Source organism: Patagioenas fasciata, chromosome 1, assembly GCF_037038585.1.
Source record: "Patagioenas fasciata isolate bPatFas1 chromosome 1, bPatFas1.hap1, whole genome shotgun sequence".
Taxonomy (NCBI): domain Eukaryota; kingdom Metazoa; phylum Chordata; class Aves; order Columbiformes; family Columbidae; genus Patagioenas; species Patagioenas fasciata.
In genome coordinates, this window is record NC_092520.1 from 85,700,208 (window position 1) to 85,718,724 (window position 18,517).

Genomic DNA, 18,517 nt, shown 5'->3' on the forward strand with positions numbered 1-18,517 from the left:
GTTTGGGGTATAATTAACTCCCCTGTAAGGTGCAGTGGATTTACACGCATCTTCAAAAATGAAACTAAAAGATGAGAAAGCAGATGTTCCTAGCAGAGACACTGGCTGACCAAAGTGGTTTGAGACACCAGTCGGCTTCCTGCCCTGCCTGCCATGGCCAGCTGCTCCAGGTGACAGCACAGAACCTCAAGAGAGCACCTGGCCTGTTTCACAGCACTACAGCAGGAGTAAATCTCCTATGTGGGGGTCAGTATAGGGCATAGATACTAGCACCCTTCACAGCAATCACTCTTGCCTACCATACTACAAATCCTACTGTTAGTTACTTGGCATAGCACTCAGACCACTTCCCTTGAAAGCAAAGTTAATAAAAATTACCATAAACACATGTTCAGTTAACAGGACCAAACTCTGGCCATTGCTTTGTGTACTCCTCCAACTGTCTGTGGGAAGCAGGGCCTCTGCTGGAGAGAGCTCTGTTTCTATAAACTACTCTTCGTCTCTGCTCCCTGTTTATGCCAAATAGGGTAATAGCACCAGTCCACAGGCAGTCACGTTGGGAACAACCAATTCCTTCCAATTCCAAATCAAGACTGTCATTAGCTCTTTTGTTTCCAGGTACTGTAGAAGCATATGGACACCTTCCAGGCTAAGTCCAACTACCCCAAACAAACCATTGCACTTGCTAAAAAAGGTTTAAACAATACATTTAGATATTAAAAAAAAAAAAATTAAAAAAACAATCTAGCCTTCAGATTCCCAGGCAACTTGCTACCTTTGAAGAATCCCTTCTTTTCAGTCTCAGTTAACTTGAGATTCCCCCCTTCCACATACAAAGATGAGTGCAGGCACTTGCTGTCATTTTGAAACAGCTGAATCTATCTTCCATAATTACAACATGGGACAACAGTATTATGCCAACATATTTTATTAGTCAGTATACACAGTGTGCAATTAGTGACTCACTACAGACAAGTCAAAGGGAGGATTTGGCTCTGAGTGCTCTTTGTCACCATCCTCCTTGAAACAGCTTCATACAGCAAAGTCATCCGATTCATTTCTGTATATCTCTGGTTTTCAGGCAACAAAACCACAGGAAAATTTAGCAAAATCAGGATATAAATCAGGTGCTGTCTAGATCAGTGATAAACATGCCTAGCAGCTCCCAAGTGCTAATAAATATGTAGTCTTATTGACACAAAAAAACCACATCACATGCTAGGCTGCCCAAAAGCATCTGTACCATTCCATATACATCTTGCATTAGCGTTGAAAAGTCACTCTCACCATTTTTGTCCCCCATCTACAAAAAACAAATGCAACCACAAGAACCATGCTCGCATTTAACACTAGAAAGGTTTCCTTCACTGGTTCCTTACATGCTCCACAATGCTGCAAGTGGTGCTGGACACCTTTACAAGGTGTCCCACATTACAGCAAATCATAACATCCCACTGCCAAGCTTGAAAGGCCATCAAGGACCTCAGTGCCCCCAGCTCAGGCAACTCAGCTGCTTCTGCAAAAGGACACAAAGCACTGGGAGCTGGATGCTTCAGAGCTCTGTGAGTAATAGTGGTGCTAGGCTTCCTCCCTTCCTCAGTTAGTGAGGATCATCAACATGTAAAGCACATCTTTATGCACATTTCAATTTGACACGCAGGACTAAGCTGTCTGGGTCTTAGCTGCTTCCCCAGCCAATCACTCCTCAAAACAGGGAATCCTATTTCTAGACCAGCTCTTAGGAACCATGCACTTCCACTGCTTAGAATAGAGCTCTCTCAGCATCTTGTTACAGTGCTGAATCACAATCTTGAGACCCTTTTTGTTTACTACATTTAAATGAGGTTGAATAGAGCTTCCTAGAGAGCTGAGCAAACCACTTCGAGCCATACAAGAGGTAAACAAGCTGGTTTTGTTAAATTCTCCAGAGTGCCCACTGGGTCTGTCTGAAGTAGATAAAAAACCACCTCCTTTCAGGCACAGTAAGTAATACTTTTAAATCCCTAAGCACACAGCCCAAGAAGGGGTGATCCGGGAAGTCTAGAGAGATCATTTGTGAAAATGTGTATTCAACAGAAATATCAGAAGCAGCTTTTGTATCTTCAGGGCACAGAAGAACTACTATTCCCCCTTGACGCACACATACTCCCCTCATATCAATTCAAAACACCAACCACAGCTGCCAAGCCAAAGGAGCACTTCTTTAGATGGAGCACTTGCTGCCATGTACTAAGCTTAGTAATACACACTCCATTTCAGCAGGGTCTCAAAGAAACAGAGGAAATTAAAGCATGCAGTCATGCCAAAACCCTTTCCACTCTTTTGAAAATTTCCCACAGGGTGGGTACACACGAACACACACACAGAGGATTGTGAATTGCCTCTACCAGATAAGGGGCCAAGCCATAAGAAATGCTTCTAGAAATGAAGGGATCAATCTAACTGTAACAAAGAAGGGCACTGACAAAGATCATTGGTCATTTAACTCCTCCTCTGCTCCTTGGAAGTACTTTATTCTTCTGACTGGGCATACAAAGAGGGAGAAGAGGTGGCACCTGACACCTCAACTTGTTATAGGAAGCATACATACTAATCCACATGCATGCTTGCAAAGTTGCTGCCTATGTGTACAAGAGCAGAGCTGGCTAGCATACCAAGTCTGTTTAAAGTGTTTTGGATGCACATTTAACAAGACATCCTATGAATTCCCTGATCCTCCTTTGCTCTCAAGAGGGCCCAAAATACAGTCCTGCAGCAGGTCTGCCACCAGAAGAGTAGATGGCCTTTGAAAGCCAGTATGCCCCTGAGAAGAGGGTCAAATGCAAATGCTCTGCTCTCCTTTCTCATCACATTCCCCAATGGAAACACCATGCCTGTACTGCTGCCATCTGTTTTCTTCTAGGAGATGCTGGCAACTCTTGCTCTGTTTATCTGACTACCTGGTGCAGGCTTTCCCTTACAATGCGCTTCATATCCCCACTGGGATGAGACAGCCCTAATATTTTCACAGTCTGTCTAATGTTTTGGGAGCTCATTTAAAAACCAAGTTCTCTATTCCAATTGTGAATTAAATTGTGATACTGACTGAGCACAGAGACAGATAAGAGATGGGATACAGGGAAAATGAGGATATGAGGAACTACATCTGTTTGTTGTCATATGAGCCCTTAAGGCCCTTCTTCACCTAACCTGCCCTGGTATCTCACAGCTCTAGCCCCCTCCACCTCTCAAGGTCAAGAAGCCAGACTGACAAGGGAAGTCTGCACACGCTACAGTTGTTGCACAGATTCCAGCTGTTCCCTGTAGCAATTCTGCTGGTGTCATCCAGAGGACCAGCAAAAACTGGAGAGGGGTCAGCTTCTCGGGCCCAGATGGGCTATCTCCACACAGCATGGCTGGTTAGGCCCCAAATCCTGACACTCAGCAACTGGAGGCTCAGAGGATGGACTGAAAGGTTCCCTCAAAACCTGACACAATACCATTGGACTCTGCTCTGAGCAACCTGATCTAGTTGAAGATGTCCCTGGTCACTGCAGGGGGGTTGGACTAGATGAGCTTTAGAAGTCCCTTCCAACCCAAACTATTCTATAAATTTACTCCTTTCTATGTGTATCTGTTGCCTGTGCCTCATCTGCCATGTTGCAGACACACAGACAAAAAGAACTCACTTCTCTCCCCAACAAAAAAAAAAAAAAAACAAACCATTGAGGCAGAGATCTGGCACATTCAAGATGACATTACCCAGCTATGGAACAGATTATGGTGCTGACATTTAAAACTCTGCACTGGCTGCTCATGACTACTGGAAACAGCATCATTTCCAATTCCAGGCATCATCTATCAATTCAACAAACATCCATGAGCCCTTATAAAGTTGCCCAGTTAAAACTTAATTGTGCTGATAAGCAGCTCCTCAAAGAGGACACCTTTTTAGTTCAATCCCTTTGATTATCCTTATCAGTGCTTCTCCCGGTCTTGAGCCATCACAAACCCAACTGCAGCAGAGCACTGCCAGAAGAGCCCCACTGTTACTAAGCAGCCTCATTTCAAGTTTTAAGTGGGTCAGGGATGCTGAGACCTCTCTCATAAGGCAACCCCAAGCTTATTTTAGCTGTCGAACACCAGCAGAAGCAGCAGCTGCTCCCTGCCAGCAATTATTGCTTCGCAAAAGAAGCCAGCTGCTCTGGGAACTGCCTTGCCACAATACCTGTAAGAGCTTGAGCACACCTCAACTAAGAGGCTTCCTGCTGAGTAGGAACCACAGGACAGGCTGAGGTGTACAGTAAGCAGCAACGTATGTCTCTATGTGCCCAATATGCCAGGCTATGAATCTTTTGACAGCAATAAAGTTTACTCAGGTTTTCCTCCCTCCCAAGCATTTCAATAATACAACCTACAGACTTTTATCAATTTTTCGCAGGCAGCACCCAACTGTAATCTAGCAAATTGCTTCCCTGCTACATTCTGATTTAATGGAGAACAGACATCCTGGAATTTCAAAGTGATGGGTCTTTACTAAGCTTGATACTTCATCTCATCAGCTGCTACATTATGAGTAATATTTTCTGCACAGCACGTCTTTTGTAGTGGCTTATGTGTAGATTTCTAAGTTTCACATGAATCATGACATCTCTATGTATATACATTTATATATTTATATTTACATACATATTTACAGATATATTTAAAATACTTTTAAAGCTGTTTTAGATATATATATATGAATATTTAAAAAACTAAACTCACTCCAAACCCACATATTAGGTATAATAAGCATTTTGATGAAAAGCAGCTCAGGCAATGCTTGGCAAGCAGTTAGGTTTTGAACATTTCTCTGAACTTTTCAGCCCTTTATAAAAATTTGCCTTTAAAGTGTCCGCTATCCTTTTTACAGCAATTAAGTACCATGTTTCTTTCTTCTTCCACACAAAAAAGGAGCCTCACCATGGAAGGCGTCAGTAATAAATATTCATTTTTGGCATTTAGGCTGCAGTAGTCAATTATTGTGATATTTAGATTTATATTAAGCCTTAAATTCACTCTGAAGTGTGAACCTGACTGGGAGGTGACTTTAAGAGTTGTTTACAGGTGACCATTTTCTCCTAACAGATTTTGCCAATAGACATCCTTTCTAATTAAAGGAAACAGGACTGGTTTTCGTGGCCAATCTAGTGGCTGTAGGCTGAGATTGCCAGCAGTGGAGTCAGCTGGTACTGACAGCATAGTGGGGTTTATCAGTAAGAATTCTTTCTCCTCCTTCCTTCAGAATATTGTACAGAAAAACCTTGCTTTAAATTGTGCTGTGAAAAGCAAACGTGGTCTCCTGTATTTATCTAGTTCTACAGGATTTTCAATGCTGGTTCTCAATTCTCCAGCCTCTCATGAAGGACATATGGTTTAACTGCTGGTATTATTCTGCCCAGTGAAGACAAATGAGTTACAATTTAAATCATTTTGCCAAAATACCTGGATCAAGTGCCATTCCTTCTGTTGTGACGATACACAGCAAATCCGCAAGTTCACCCTGGTAAATCGTCGGGTTGTCAGAATGCACCGAGACATTAAAAACAGGACCTAGAAAAAAGTAACCACAATTATCCATGACAGGCTTTTCTTCAGTGTTCAAAACCTTTCTTGCATGTTTTTGAAGTATTCTCTGCTAGTTTGTAGACATAGAGAACTGAAGAAGGGATCAGCAATCATGTAAGTTTTTGCAGAAGTTATCCGTTTTTAGCCATTAATTCATGCACTACGACAAGTACCCAAACTGCCAGACCTGTCACCCAACACACAGGCAGCTGCCCGAGTTTGCCTTCTACCATCCTGCACAGAAGGAGCCGATCTTCCACTGGCAACTCCTCTAAAAGCAAGAGAGTTCAGGTCTTCAGGCTAACCTAGCATGGATCTTTTCGGCTGAGGCTGTCAATAGGAATTCAAGTCAGAGCAAACCAGTATTTTAACAACACAGATGGTTCTGCTATGGAACTGAAACACAAACAATACAAGAAAGGCATCTGATAACACCTTCCTGGGGGTTTTCCTTCGGGCTCTGACACAGATAGCTTCTTTTGTAGAAGATGTCTCAACACCCAAGGGTACAGTAACTCCTCCAGCTGCAAAGTGGTGATGATATTGATGAAAAGCACAAGGCTGTTATGAAATGCTCAGACACCATGACAACATGTGGTGTTTGACTTGTGAGATACATGAGTTAAAAACCAAAACTTCTGCAAATATTGATAACATATACTTCTCTGGTGCAAAATTAACAAAACCACAACTCCTCAAACATGCCAGCACTTCTAGTACTTTGTTTCACAGGGCAGAAACTGAAGAATGTGTCAAACTACCCTTGGAGATTTCTCTAATAAACAAGGTGAAGGAGATTAGTAGAAGGAAAGCTGATGCTAATGGTGGCCTCCAGGATCGCTTTGCGGGAAGGGACCAGGGATTCCAAGAAGAAACTTGGGACTCAGATTAAAAAGTAACCCTTTTTACCCTCCCTAGACTTCACTAGATGCTATTATTATCTGCCTCAGCTGTCTCTCAGACAGCAGCAGCAACAACAAGCACAAAAAAGTGGTTTGGGAGAAAGGAAGAGCTGTTGGAAGGTTTGCCATCCTCCACTCTTACACACTACTGTTTGAATACAGGAACTTTAAATTTCAAATCCACTGAAGATCAGTGGCAAATAACACTTTTGATGGAGAACATTTAAGGAAATCATCCAAGACAATCCACTTGTCCTTTGCCCTCCCAATAGGCTTCTGTGGAAAGCTGTGCTGATAACTCATCACACTGCACACACTTACCACATCACCTCCAAATTGAGGTTCTGGAAAGAAACTTGCATGTGCAGTGAAGCTAGAGCTGGCATTTTTGGTGAAAGTATTCTAGACTACATGGGCCTGGCTTGTTTTGGTCAGAAGAGATCACACAGCACACTAAGAAACAAATTCCAATTATAATGCAATAATTACTTCTGTGGCTTCTAAAATTCCCCTCACGAATTCCACTGGGCACAATGTGCTGCTCTTTGTTATACCATAAATCTCTTACAGCCCTCTTCTCTGCCCCAGCAGCAGTTGTACTTCGTACACAAGGGCAGTATGTAGACAGATAATCCCAGAGTTTTGTACTTATTTTGACACTCTATCCTCTCTATTAAAAAATAAGACTCCAAGTTACCCTACCAAGCAAGGATAAAAGGGTGGTAGAGATGCAATAGAAGGTTATGTGTGTACTAGCAGCCAAGACTCCTACATGCTTGTGCTAGAACGTATTTAAGGAAATAAGAGACCCAGAATGCTTTGAAGTTCAGCTGTTCAGGTAGCAACTTCAAGAGCAGGCTTCAGCCCTAACTTGATCTCAACATGATGGGATTCTTTTCTGGGGAAATGGAGAAAGATTATTCTGATTGCTTCCTCAGTCTCTATCCAAACTCTACGTGAATTCAGTTTGTTTTCTGACATTCACACACACTCCAACCATATCCCCTTTGCAGCCTATTTGATTATTCATCTTCCAATAAAACAAGACATTCTCCATCATTTTCTTTGGAGTTGTGCAGATAAAAGTTCAAGGTCCTAGAGGACTAAAGGCAGCACGGACCACGGCATTCCAGCCAACCCTAAGCACAAAAGTCTCAAGCTGTGCGTGAACTGTCACAGCAACAGAAACAAAGAGAGTGTCAAAATCTGCCAGGAACATCCCTGCATTGTCAGCAAACACCCTCTGCTGCACTGATCAAAAGCAAAACAGCACCATAATAATCCTGCTACTGTCTATAGCTTGCAGTCTATCCTAAGTCTCAATAGTGAGTGCAATGACATCACGTCAGGAACATGGGACATGCTCTACTCCTGCAAACAGGCTCTGTCCTGACAGGGATCAAGCAACGGAGATTAACTACATGATCCAAACTTCGTCAGGCTAAGAATGGGCTGCCTTATCCCTGCCCTGGCAGGGTAAACAAGGAAATACAGTGGGTACATATACACAGGACTTTTCAGGCTTTATTTCTAGGCTGAAGGTCCAGGCATCTACTGCATTCACAGTATCACAGTATGTTTGGGATTGGAAGGGACCTCAAAAGATCATCTAGTCCAATCCCCCTGCTGGAGCAGGAACGCCTAGGTGAGGTTGCACAGGAATGTGTCCAGGCGGGCTTTGAATGTCTCCAGGGAAGGAGACTCCACAACCTCCCTGGGCAGCCTGTTCCAGTGCTCTGTTACCCTCACTGAGAAGTTCTTTCTCAAATTTAAGTGGAACCTCTTGTGTTCCAGCTTGATCCCATTGCCCCTTGTCCTATCATTGTTTGCCACTCAGAAGAGCCTGACTCCATCCTCGTGGCACTCACCCTTTATACATTTATAAACATTAATAAGGTCACCCCTCAGTCTCCTCTTCTCCAAACTAAAGAGCCCCAGCTCCCTCAGCCTTTCTTCATAAGGGAGGTGCTCCACTCCCTTAATCATCTTTGTTGCCCTACGCTGGACCCTCTCCAGCAGTTCCCTGTCCTTCTTGAACTGAGGGGCCCAGAACTGGACACAATATTCCAGATGGGGTCTCACCAGGGCGGAGTAGAGGGGAAGGAGGACCTCTCTCGATCTACTGACCACCCCCCTTGTAATACACCCAAGGATGCCATTGGCCTTCCTGGCCACAAGGGCACAGTGCTGGCTCATGGTCATCCTGTTGTCCACCAGGACCCCCAGGTCCCTTTCCCCTACACTGCTCTCTAATAGGTCATTCCCCAACCTATACTGGAACTTGGGATTGTTCCTGCCCAGATGCAGGACTCTACACTTTCCCTTGTTAAATTCCATCAGGTTATCCCCCGCCCAACTCTCCAGCCTGTCCAGGTCCCGCTGGATGGCAGCACAGCCTTCTGGCGTGTCAGCCACTCCTCCCAGCTTCGTGTCATCAGCAAACTTGCTGATAGTACACTCAATTCCCTCGTCTAAATCATTAATGAATATATTGAATAATATTGGCCCCAGTACTGACCCCTGAGGCACTCCACTAGATACTGGTCTCCAACTGGACTCCGCACCATTGACCACCACTCTCTGGCTTCTCTCTTTAAGCCAGTTTGCAACCCACCTCACTACTCTATTGTCTGGACCACACCTCCTCAATTTAGCTGTGAGGATGCTGTGAGGGACTGTGTCAAAGGCTTTACAGAAGTCAAGGTAGACCACATCCACCGCTCTGCCATCATCCATCCACCTTGTTACATTCTCATAAAAGGCTATGAGGTTGGTCAAGCATGACTTACCCTTGGTAAAGCCATGCTGACTGCCCCTAATGACCCTCACTGCCCCTAATGACCCTCAAGAGGCACTGGCTTCAAACCATGGCATGCCAACAAACCACTAATGCAGAGTGGAGTCTGTGCACTCCTGGCCATTGAATGTCACAAGGTAAAAGCGAAGTTTGTTTGGTCACTCAGCCAGGAAGGGCCATGACCATGGTAATGCAGCATCCCCTACATACTCTTCAGTTCTGGGTCACCAAGCACATCTCTAGCCTGCCTCCCACATGAAGAGTCAAAGCTTCCTGGGCAGTAAGAAAGCTGCTAGGCAGCAGCTGCTCTGTCATGTCATGATCGTAGTTCCCCTTGGTAAGCCACAAACAGCTATCTCCCCTTGCTTATTTTCCTACTAGGGTACATCTTCTGCAAATTACCATCTGTACCTCCAGGGAGAAATCACTGTCCTGTGTTAGAAGAACTGGATTTCAACAGAGTGCCTAGAGACGTGTCAGTGGTTGTGCTCCTCCCTCTTCAGCTGCAGACAGAAAACAACTGTTTTTTGTTTTGTTTTGGTTTTTTTTAAACCTAAGCAAGCTTCATTACAGCGAAAGCTTATTAGTTCAGTCTTGAAAACTGTATAGTTGCAACTTCCTAGGAGGAACACCTTTCTTCTTTGGCAGTATCTCAGGCCTTTTGCTCACACACCTCATGCCCTGGGCCTCAGGCTGTCTTCAGGCATAAGAGGACAGAATAAAACATCTAGATACATGTTTCCTCCCCATAACAAAACCGAAAAAGCAGGAGCGATGTTTGCAACAGAGACCTGTTAGACCTGAGCTGGACCACAAAGACCATTTAATCCCCTGCCCTCCACCTAAGCTACACTTGAGTCAGAGTTGGTCACTACACGGCCTGGGAAAGATGCACCGAAGCTGACAACACAGCTCTAATCCGTCATTAAAAGTTACCTGCATGATAACCTTCTCTATAGAATGGTTCTGGTCTTGTTCTGGTTTTGTTTAGCTTTATTCTAAAAAGCACAATGGACCAGTGCTTTTAACCTGATTATAACTTAACTGATTTATTTCCCCAGCTTAAAAAAATTACCAGCTGAACCTGTCTGGCAACAGCCAGAGAAGCGGGAATAAGCTGCATGCCAATATCAAACAAAAGCAACAGCAAACTAAGTGTGTGTTAGTGGGTTACAAGAAAAACCATCAGCTTTTCTAACTGGACATCCAGCTCTACTGCAGGCTCAAGAAAAGCATCTTGGCAAAAAGCAGCACCAGGGCAAACACATTTTCAAGGCTCCTGAGGACCTTTTGAGAGGTCACAAATGTGCCACAAAAAAACCTTCTGCAAGGTGTTGATCCTCTTGTGAGTTTTTTGGGGTGTTGGGTTTTGTTTTTTCCCCCCCATAAGCATCACACCGCAGTATTCAAGAGACCCTGGATCTAGACTCCACCAAGCAGGGCTTGGCACATAAAACCCATGTGAAGTTTTCACCCTTCAAGACAAAAAACCCCACAATCTTCAATCCCGAAGCTTACAGATGCAGGGATGTGGTAACAGGCATCTCCCTGTAGACAATGATGACATTATCAGGGTATCAGCATCGCTGTGCTCAAGCACTTGCAGTGTTATGGGAAGGGCTGGGGAGGTAACATGAACTCCTTCGATGAGATCTGAGTTCATGCTACATTAACACTGAGAACAGTAGAACTCTACAGATGACAGATGATGTGGCTTTGCTCACCTGGCCACCTGTATTTAACAGTTTGAAATACTGTTGTTGGCACATACTGGTCACTCGGGAGAATAAACAAACCAGAATTTAGTTTCAGTTGCAGGGTTGACAGATCAAGCGTGACCTGTACAGCTCATCAAGAACAAAGCAGAATTAAATTTAGGAAAGCTGCTCAGTTGTTTGAAAACTGAGAAATAATTAGATTTGAATAACTTCAGGTATGAAGATAAGTGTCATGCCTCCAGCTGATTTGGATACTAAAAAGCACAGATTTACAAAACAATTCAGCATTCCCATTTCTAAGAGATAAGCATCAGCCTTCCCCTAGATTGCTATCTTCTGCTGAAACCTTTGATTTAAACTAAGCCGAAATCTCTGCTCCTCACTACAGTAAGGCCATATGGAAGCTTAGATAGAACCTCTAAAATAAGTTTTCTTCATTAAAGGAATAACAACTTCATATTAAAAAAGCATCTGCAGTCAAGATAGGAATTAGAGGTTTCAGAGAATTTCTTGACTTCTGAATGCCTGAAAACCACAATATAATTATAAATAGAAAGTGAATAAACTGGGGTTAGAAGTCTCCTTGTTCAAATCTAAAATTGCTTAAAGAGAGATCAGGTTCCAGGATCAGGACCTGTTTGGTGTCATTTCTTCTGAATATCCCCTTTTATGGCAGATCTCACTGCTCAAACCACTGATTTCACGCAACTCAGGAAGGAAACTCCAGTATCTAAAGCCTACAGTGACACAGTTTTCTGCTAAAAAGTGTATTGGAAATTCTTCCACAATGGAAATGAAAGGAAAAAGTCTTAAAATGCTGCACCAAATTTGGCTTATTACTTTGTGCTCAATCAGATTCACACTGAACGAGGCTGCAGGGTGGAAAGGAGGAGTTCAAGTTTATTGAGTTAATTTAATTTACTCAACTTAAAGATTTACATATTGGAGAAAAATAAAAAGCCCTGAGCCCTATTTACCTGATGTCACCCCATTCTCCCTGCTTTCCTTCACTGCTCAGTAACCCAAACACCTTAAATCTGCAAGGAAAAGAAGCCAAAAAAAGAGGGAGAATAACTAAAGCAAGTTAACATCTAGATTTACAACAGAAGAGATCCTAATTACCTAGGTCCTAGGTGACATTTTGGCCTTTTCTGTATTATTTTAGCCAGTACTTCTCTGCAAAAATAAGGTATAGTCTCCCCACGGACACGAGTTACCTTTATTTTCAGACAAGTAAAGTAAAGCAGAGAAAGGTCAAGTAACCTGACTGACAGCCGAGACCCAGAGCAGGCTGTTCCACCCCAGCAGCCCATACCCAGTCCATGACCCAGCAGGGAGACCACTGCAACTTCCCTGCTTGCAATCAGCCAGCACCATGAACCACAACGGGGAAAAAAAACTGATGCAACCCACAAGTTCTGAGTCTTCCAAAATATTACTCATGTCTGCCCTGGCACTAAATCATCCACTCTTGAACCAGGAATCCCATGACCTGCCTCTCTCCAGATAACAAGCTACTTCACTCACACTGTTCCAGCCCACTGTCCTCTCCTTGCTTCTTCATGGAGTTGTTCCCTAACAAATGCTACCCCAAGCCTCATAATAGCTGTTACTGGAAGAAGCCCCAGTAGTTCAGCCTGTGGTTTCTACTTCCAGCTACAAGTTAATGCACACAGGCACAAAGGCACACAATGACAAAGCATGTTCCTGCCCATTAACAGTGGCCGGAAAATACCAGCCTTTCTTGCCAAAGAGTTTCTGCTGTATTGCTCTTCATTCATTTCCATGATTAAGGTTTCTTTCCTTTAAGAACTTTCTATTCTCCTTTCTTGAAACTGAGCATCTCTCAGGGTCATTCCAGGTCATAATTTCATTTTAATTTGAAGTTTAACATCAATACTCAGCTCATATTTCAGCAGCTCTCAGTTTATCTCAGCTTCTTCCAAAGTGAATGATAATACATTGCTGTGCAATGAGGTCACATGCAGATGTAATCCAGAGTTCAAGATTTCATTGAGATGCTTCCCTTAAAGTTTTCTTTTATTTTTGCCTCTCCAAAGCTTTCCACCCACTGCTGAATGGCACAAGGAGAAGCCAGCTGAGAGCACAGCCAAATTCCAAATGGTTCTCTCTCATAACATACTTCTTAATATGAGATTAAAAGCTTCCTTCTCTCTGCTTCCCTCAAGGAAAAGGAAAGTAAGTCATTTCTGTGGAAATCCCTCTGAGTGTATGGTGGGCAAAGACACTCTAAACACTAACCTGGCTTGGCAAGTTCATGGTAAAAGGGATAGAAAATTAAAGGATGAATACCGAAGAAGAATTTATGATGCCAGGATAAACCAGGTGGATTTCACAGAGACCAGGTGCCTCAGAATTTAAAAAAAAAAAAAAAAAAAACAAACCACAAAAAAAAACCAACCAAAAAAACCCAAACCAACAGCAGGAGGCCACCTGGAGCCATTTGAACCAGATATCTGTACACATACCTGCATCAGATAAGCACTCTGATCTCAAGTGGGTTCCCAGCCATTTGACTCCCACCTTTGCTGGCCAGCTCAGCTAAGGCTGAGGGCAAAGAGAAACAAAAAACCAGAAACAGCCTCTCTCATTCACTGCTCAGCCCTTGCTGTGAAAAGGCATTGCCATTGGAGCAACATCTCCAGGTGAGCAGAAGACAAGTCAGAGATTTCAGTGTGGGTGGGAAGGATCACAAGCCTTACATAAGAAGCTGTCTTGATGCACTGGCTTCAGAACAGCAAGGAACAGAAGGCATGTGTGTTCCAGGCTGAAGGCTATGTACACACATATCATCCAATAGCTCACAGGAGCAGGAGAAGACAAATTTGAGTTTCAGCAGAAATTATGCAATGAAATTAAGAGAAAATTTCGAGACAAGCACTGGCAGCTGCTCTTGTCCCTCATATTGCTCGACGACCTTCAAAAAAATAAAATAAAAAAAAAAGAGATGGCAGGACCTTTGTTCTGGACTGGCAAAACCAAAAAGAATCACTAAAGAATATTAAAGTCTTCATATAGGAGAGCTTCCCCCTGCCCTCCAGATAAGCTTTGTTTGCTTACAACTACGGGACACAGAACAGGCATTCATTTTACAAAATTAGTCTAGTAATCCATGTTATTCCTAAGGCCAGATCAGAGGATTCACAAGATCCTCTCTGGTCTTAAAATATACCCAGAAGAGAACAATCTGCCATTGACTAAATTTTTGAAAGCTAATGACCTACTAGACTCCTCCTCCCCATAACCACCACCCCCACCCCCCAACTTCCAGTGGACAAAACCCATATTCCATTTTTTAGTTCAGGAAGTTTCAAACAAATGCCTTTACATTAACATTTCAGATCGTTAACCAAATGGAATAAATACGTCCCTCTGCAACAGCAAGTGGAGACAGAAGAGAGAAGGACTCTGCTTGCAGCCAGCAAGTTCTGCCTTGAATGGAAAGAATCTGAGCAAGACATTTTCCACAGATGTTAATGGAAAAACATTTCAGAGCACTGCCACATTTCAAGCCTATTGTGGCAGGAAACACTGAAGTTTCATGTGCGCAGTCCCCAGCTCATATATAAAAAGCTTACAGGCCTCCTGCTGTTCCAATAGATCACATTGCACAATGTGTATCCACACTAAAAGCCCCTCCTTGAAACATCACTCAACTTTGATCTGGGAGGGAGTCAAACTGGAAGAAAGGATTTCCAATCCTAACAAGCCTCCCCACTCCTATCAAAAACAAATCAATAAAAACAACCAAGAAAGAAATTCCTCCTATTACTAAAAGCTTCATGTAAAACCCTTTAAGGGCTTCCTTCTGCTGAAAACGCTGTTTCCGTATTGATCATCTCCCTGCTCCATCCCTCTTGGTGCAAGCTGAAAAATGCTGTCAAAGTCCAAGCCTTCAAAGTAGAGAGGAGACTGGAACACCTTCTATTTTTGAGTTGTACTGTCTTAATATATCCTTCACCATGAACACTTACAGTTTAAGTGCTTTGCTGCTACACTTTGAGAACCCCAAGTCAGGAAAACTGTTACCAAGTCAATTGCACTAGCAGGGACAAATACACTCAAGCTACCCATCACTCAGGATTTAGCAGAGTGGTGCTCCCCAGCTTTTACAGTTACCTGGAAAGTTGCATGCCCCTGTGCTTCTTCTGACCCTGGCCTGTTGGTATCTTCTCTCCAATTTTGGGGAGCCTTTCTTTTTCCCTAGAAATGACTAGCTACTTCAGGACTGCTGCCTTTCACTGTTCACAGTAGGGAAAATCTGGCACCAGCTTCTTTTACCGAAGAAAAAGTTTGAGAGGTGCCCATACCACAGGATGCAAGACCAGGGCATGATATCTGAGCTGTGCTTTTATGGCTGATCCACACCTTGGCCACTTACCTCTAGCTCCCTGATTCACCCTCAGTTTGTATCCAAGACAGTACACCTCAGCATACAAAGGAACACACCCACAGAACATCTTCTGTCTTGGATACTCAATTCCAAATAATTTTCCAAATAATAATTCTGCAGTTAGTCCATTCTAACTGTGCTCATCATATGTCCTCATCATGCTCAGAGATTAATATCTAGCAAGGATATCTGAGTAACAACTGAAGGACACAAAGTTCATTCATCAGTTGAAGAAGGGAAGGTATTTCAAGAGAGATTTTGCTACATGCCAAGATTATTTTGGGAAATAGCTCTCTAGTAAATTGTGCCTGGGATCTCATTTCTCTCTTCGTTCTTTTCTAAAGAATGAAAGACTGACAGGGCTTCAGGACCATTCCTCCCTCTGCTCCTGGAATTCACACATTCCCAGGGCAGTGCAACAGGCTGCCTCCCTTTCTTCACTCCACACTCCAGAAACCCTATCTGGGTGAAGAGGCTGGGAGTAGAGAGTGACAGCAAAAAGAATGCAAGACTGCAACGTGCACGCTTCCCTCCACTGCATAGCTCACAGGTTTCCCTCTGAACCATCAATATTAATAGTATCCTGCCAAACTTCTTGGATGGGAGTTCAAAGTGGCACAACACAAGCAATGTTGGGAGAGCCACCAACCACCACTTTTGTGCAAGAAAGCCTCCACATAAGAGCTTGGAGGGGAGGGGTTTGGGACAGGTTTTGTTCTTGCTGATTCCTTGCATCACCCCTTTGCAAATGCTGCTCTCCCACTGTGTTAGACCCAGATATCAATGGTAATAAGGCTAAGACTGTAGCCCATTAAACAACACTGAGAAGTCAACAAATCTACAGCAATATTAATCTGTGACAGTGCTACTCTAAGAGGCATTTGAAATACAGACAACTAACAGATTACTTTCAGCATAGTAACTTTCCATAAAACTGAAAAAAAAAAAAGCCAACCAGAGATTACCTAGGACTGAAAGAAGCACTGAGATGAGTCAATGTCCTCTCTCTGGCCAGCTTAGGTCAGGCTCAACCTTCACTATGGTTTGTACCAGGATGCTACATTTCAAAGCTTCTTACTAAGTGAGGTCCTCATTGCAAGGCTGTTCCCCTACACACAGCCCTTGTCCTTTTCCCAGTGTGCCTAGTGTAAGCAAGTTTAGTTTTTAGGAATCATCTCACAAAGAATAGTTACCTTTGTAATGGATGGAACCACTGCTCTTGCCTAGTCACAGACACACCTTCTAAAAGCCTACAGCCTCACTATTATAAACAGAACAACTCACACGAAGAACAAGGGATGTGAGGTGAGACCTTCTCCCAAACTGTGCTTGTGAATAGGAACGGAGGAGTGAAGAAGATTTGAGATAAAACAGCTAACTAGAGAGCTCCAACATAGGATACAACTTTGGGCAACACCGAGAGCTCTTGAAAACTGCTCAAGTCGTCACCAGCTTGGGTTATCAAATCCTAAGATGAACCCAGTCCTAAGTGCATTACCATTACAAAAACAACTCCTGCAGCACTTCCCACCCACATAGCATGATAGAAAGTCAGTGTTAAAATCCATCTCTGACAATCCAAACCAATGCTATCCCTCTCTCCTTCCCCCCAATAATACACAACAACAGGCATGCTTCTCTAGAAAAATCTTAACAGGCAGGCTATGTTACAGCTGAAGGTGACGGTTTCAGCAAGGATATGAGGAATAGGATGCACTTTTCTGGGTACTGACATTCCTCCCAATTTGTGGAGCTTTGTAGTCCATCCACAAGGGGCCTCTAAAGTCTTCCACTGGCAGGATACACTAGCAGAGATGGCTGAAATGCTACCATTGCCTCAACCTGACTGTTTTCTGCAATTACATCAAAAGGAAGGTGTGCTCAGGCAATTTAATGCTATGCTATTCAAGTCTGGTTTGGAACAGAAACCCAGTTTATATCAATATTCTTCCAGAGCAGCCACTACCTGATGGCAATCTAGCGATAAAGCTGGCAAATGTGGCAGCAGTTATTCCATACTGAGAATCAGCCCTGAGCCTGCAGGACAATAAAAGCTGCATTAGTAAAGAAAAAAGAAGGGGTTATGATTACTACCAATTCACTATATATCTTTCTATAAACAATCAATAGCACAAAGGACACACGTACCAACAAAGGAGACAAGCAAAGCTCTCAGCCATCCTAACATGTGGAGACCCCCTCCATGTTTCAAAGTGTAGGTATTTCCCCGAGACAAGGAAACCAGTGAGAGAGCATTCACAGCATGCGCTCCCTTTCTGGCTTAGACATAGAGTTGCCAGATTCTGTACCAACCTGAAGTCTGGAAGTCTATCTGGATAGGGTTGGATAAGCCATTGACTGCTTCACGCCACATGCCACCACCACCTGGAGACCAGGCAGTCACCACGCAGCGATACAGCCCAGCATCAGAAATCTGGGTCTGATACATCCTGTAGCGAAACTCGTTCTCCTGGACCTTCTCCAGAACCACACCATCCACACGAGTCTGGTCCGTCCAGTCTTCCAGCCGTACTACTGAATCCTGGTTCAAGGAGATTATGCGAGTGGTTCCATTGGGATTAGACTGATCTGTTAGTGGCTTCTCTGCTGTAATGAGGACAGAATAGCGTGGCGTCTTGATGTTTTTCGAGGACACTTTGCATGTCATCTCAAAGGTGTGGCCTGCTACAAAGAATGGCTTCAATTTCACCGCCTCCACTGTAAGCGTGTAATCTGAAGAGGGAAGGAAATAAGCAGCAAGAGAGGGGTTAATAAATAGGTGCAGATATTTATGCAGTGCCTTTCAATCTAGAAGATTACAAATAAGCAAAGCACATTTTTTGGAGAGAGAAATCCCAGCACATTTAAACACATGTGGACTTCTCAGAATGCGACTCAACAGCACATACATACAAGTATACAACAGCGTGGGTCAAGATGCAAGAATTTAAATGAACACTAAATAGTGAACAGATAATGCAACATACAGGTCATAGCATGACAGGACCTCCAGGATTTCTTTTATTCAGGAGTAAAGATATTAATCAGACAAGACTCAGAGTCCCAGTTTTACATTGGATGTGGAAGAACACCCCCA

At 43.4% G+C, this 18,517-nt stretch overlaps 1 protein-coding gene across 1 annotated transcript in view; it reads right to left on the reverse strand.

Annotated features, from left to right (window-relative positions):
• The window catches only part of PTGFRN (prostaglandin F2 receptor inhibitor), a 71,263-nt gene that overhangs the window by 6,665 nt on the left and 46,081 nt on the right, over positions 1–18,517 (reverse strand). The window contains 2 exon segments of the mRNA XM_065862700.2: positions 5,467–5,574; positions 17,734–18,153. Coding sequence (XP_065718772.1) covers positions 5,467–5,574; positions 17,734–18,153 — 528 coding nt within the window.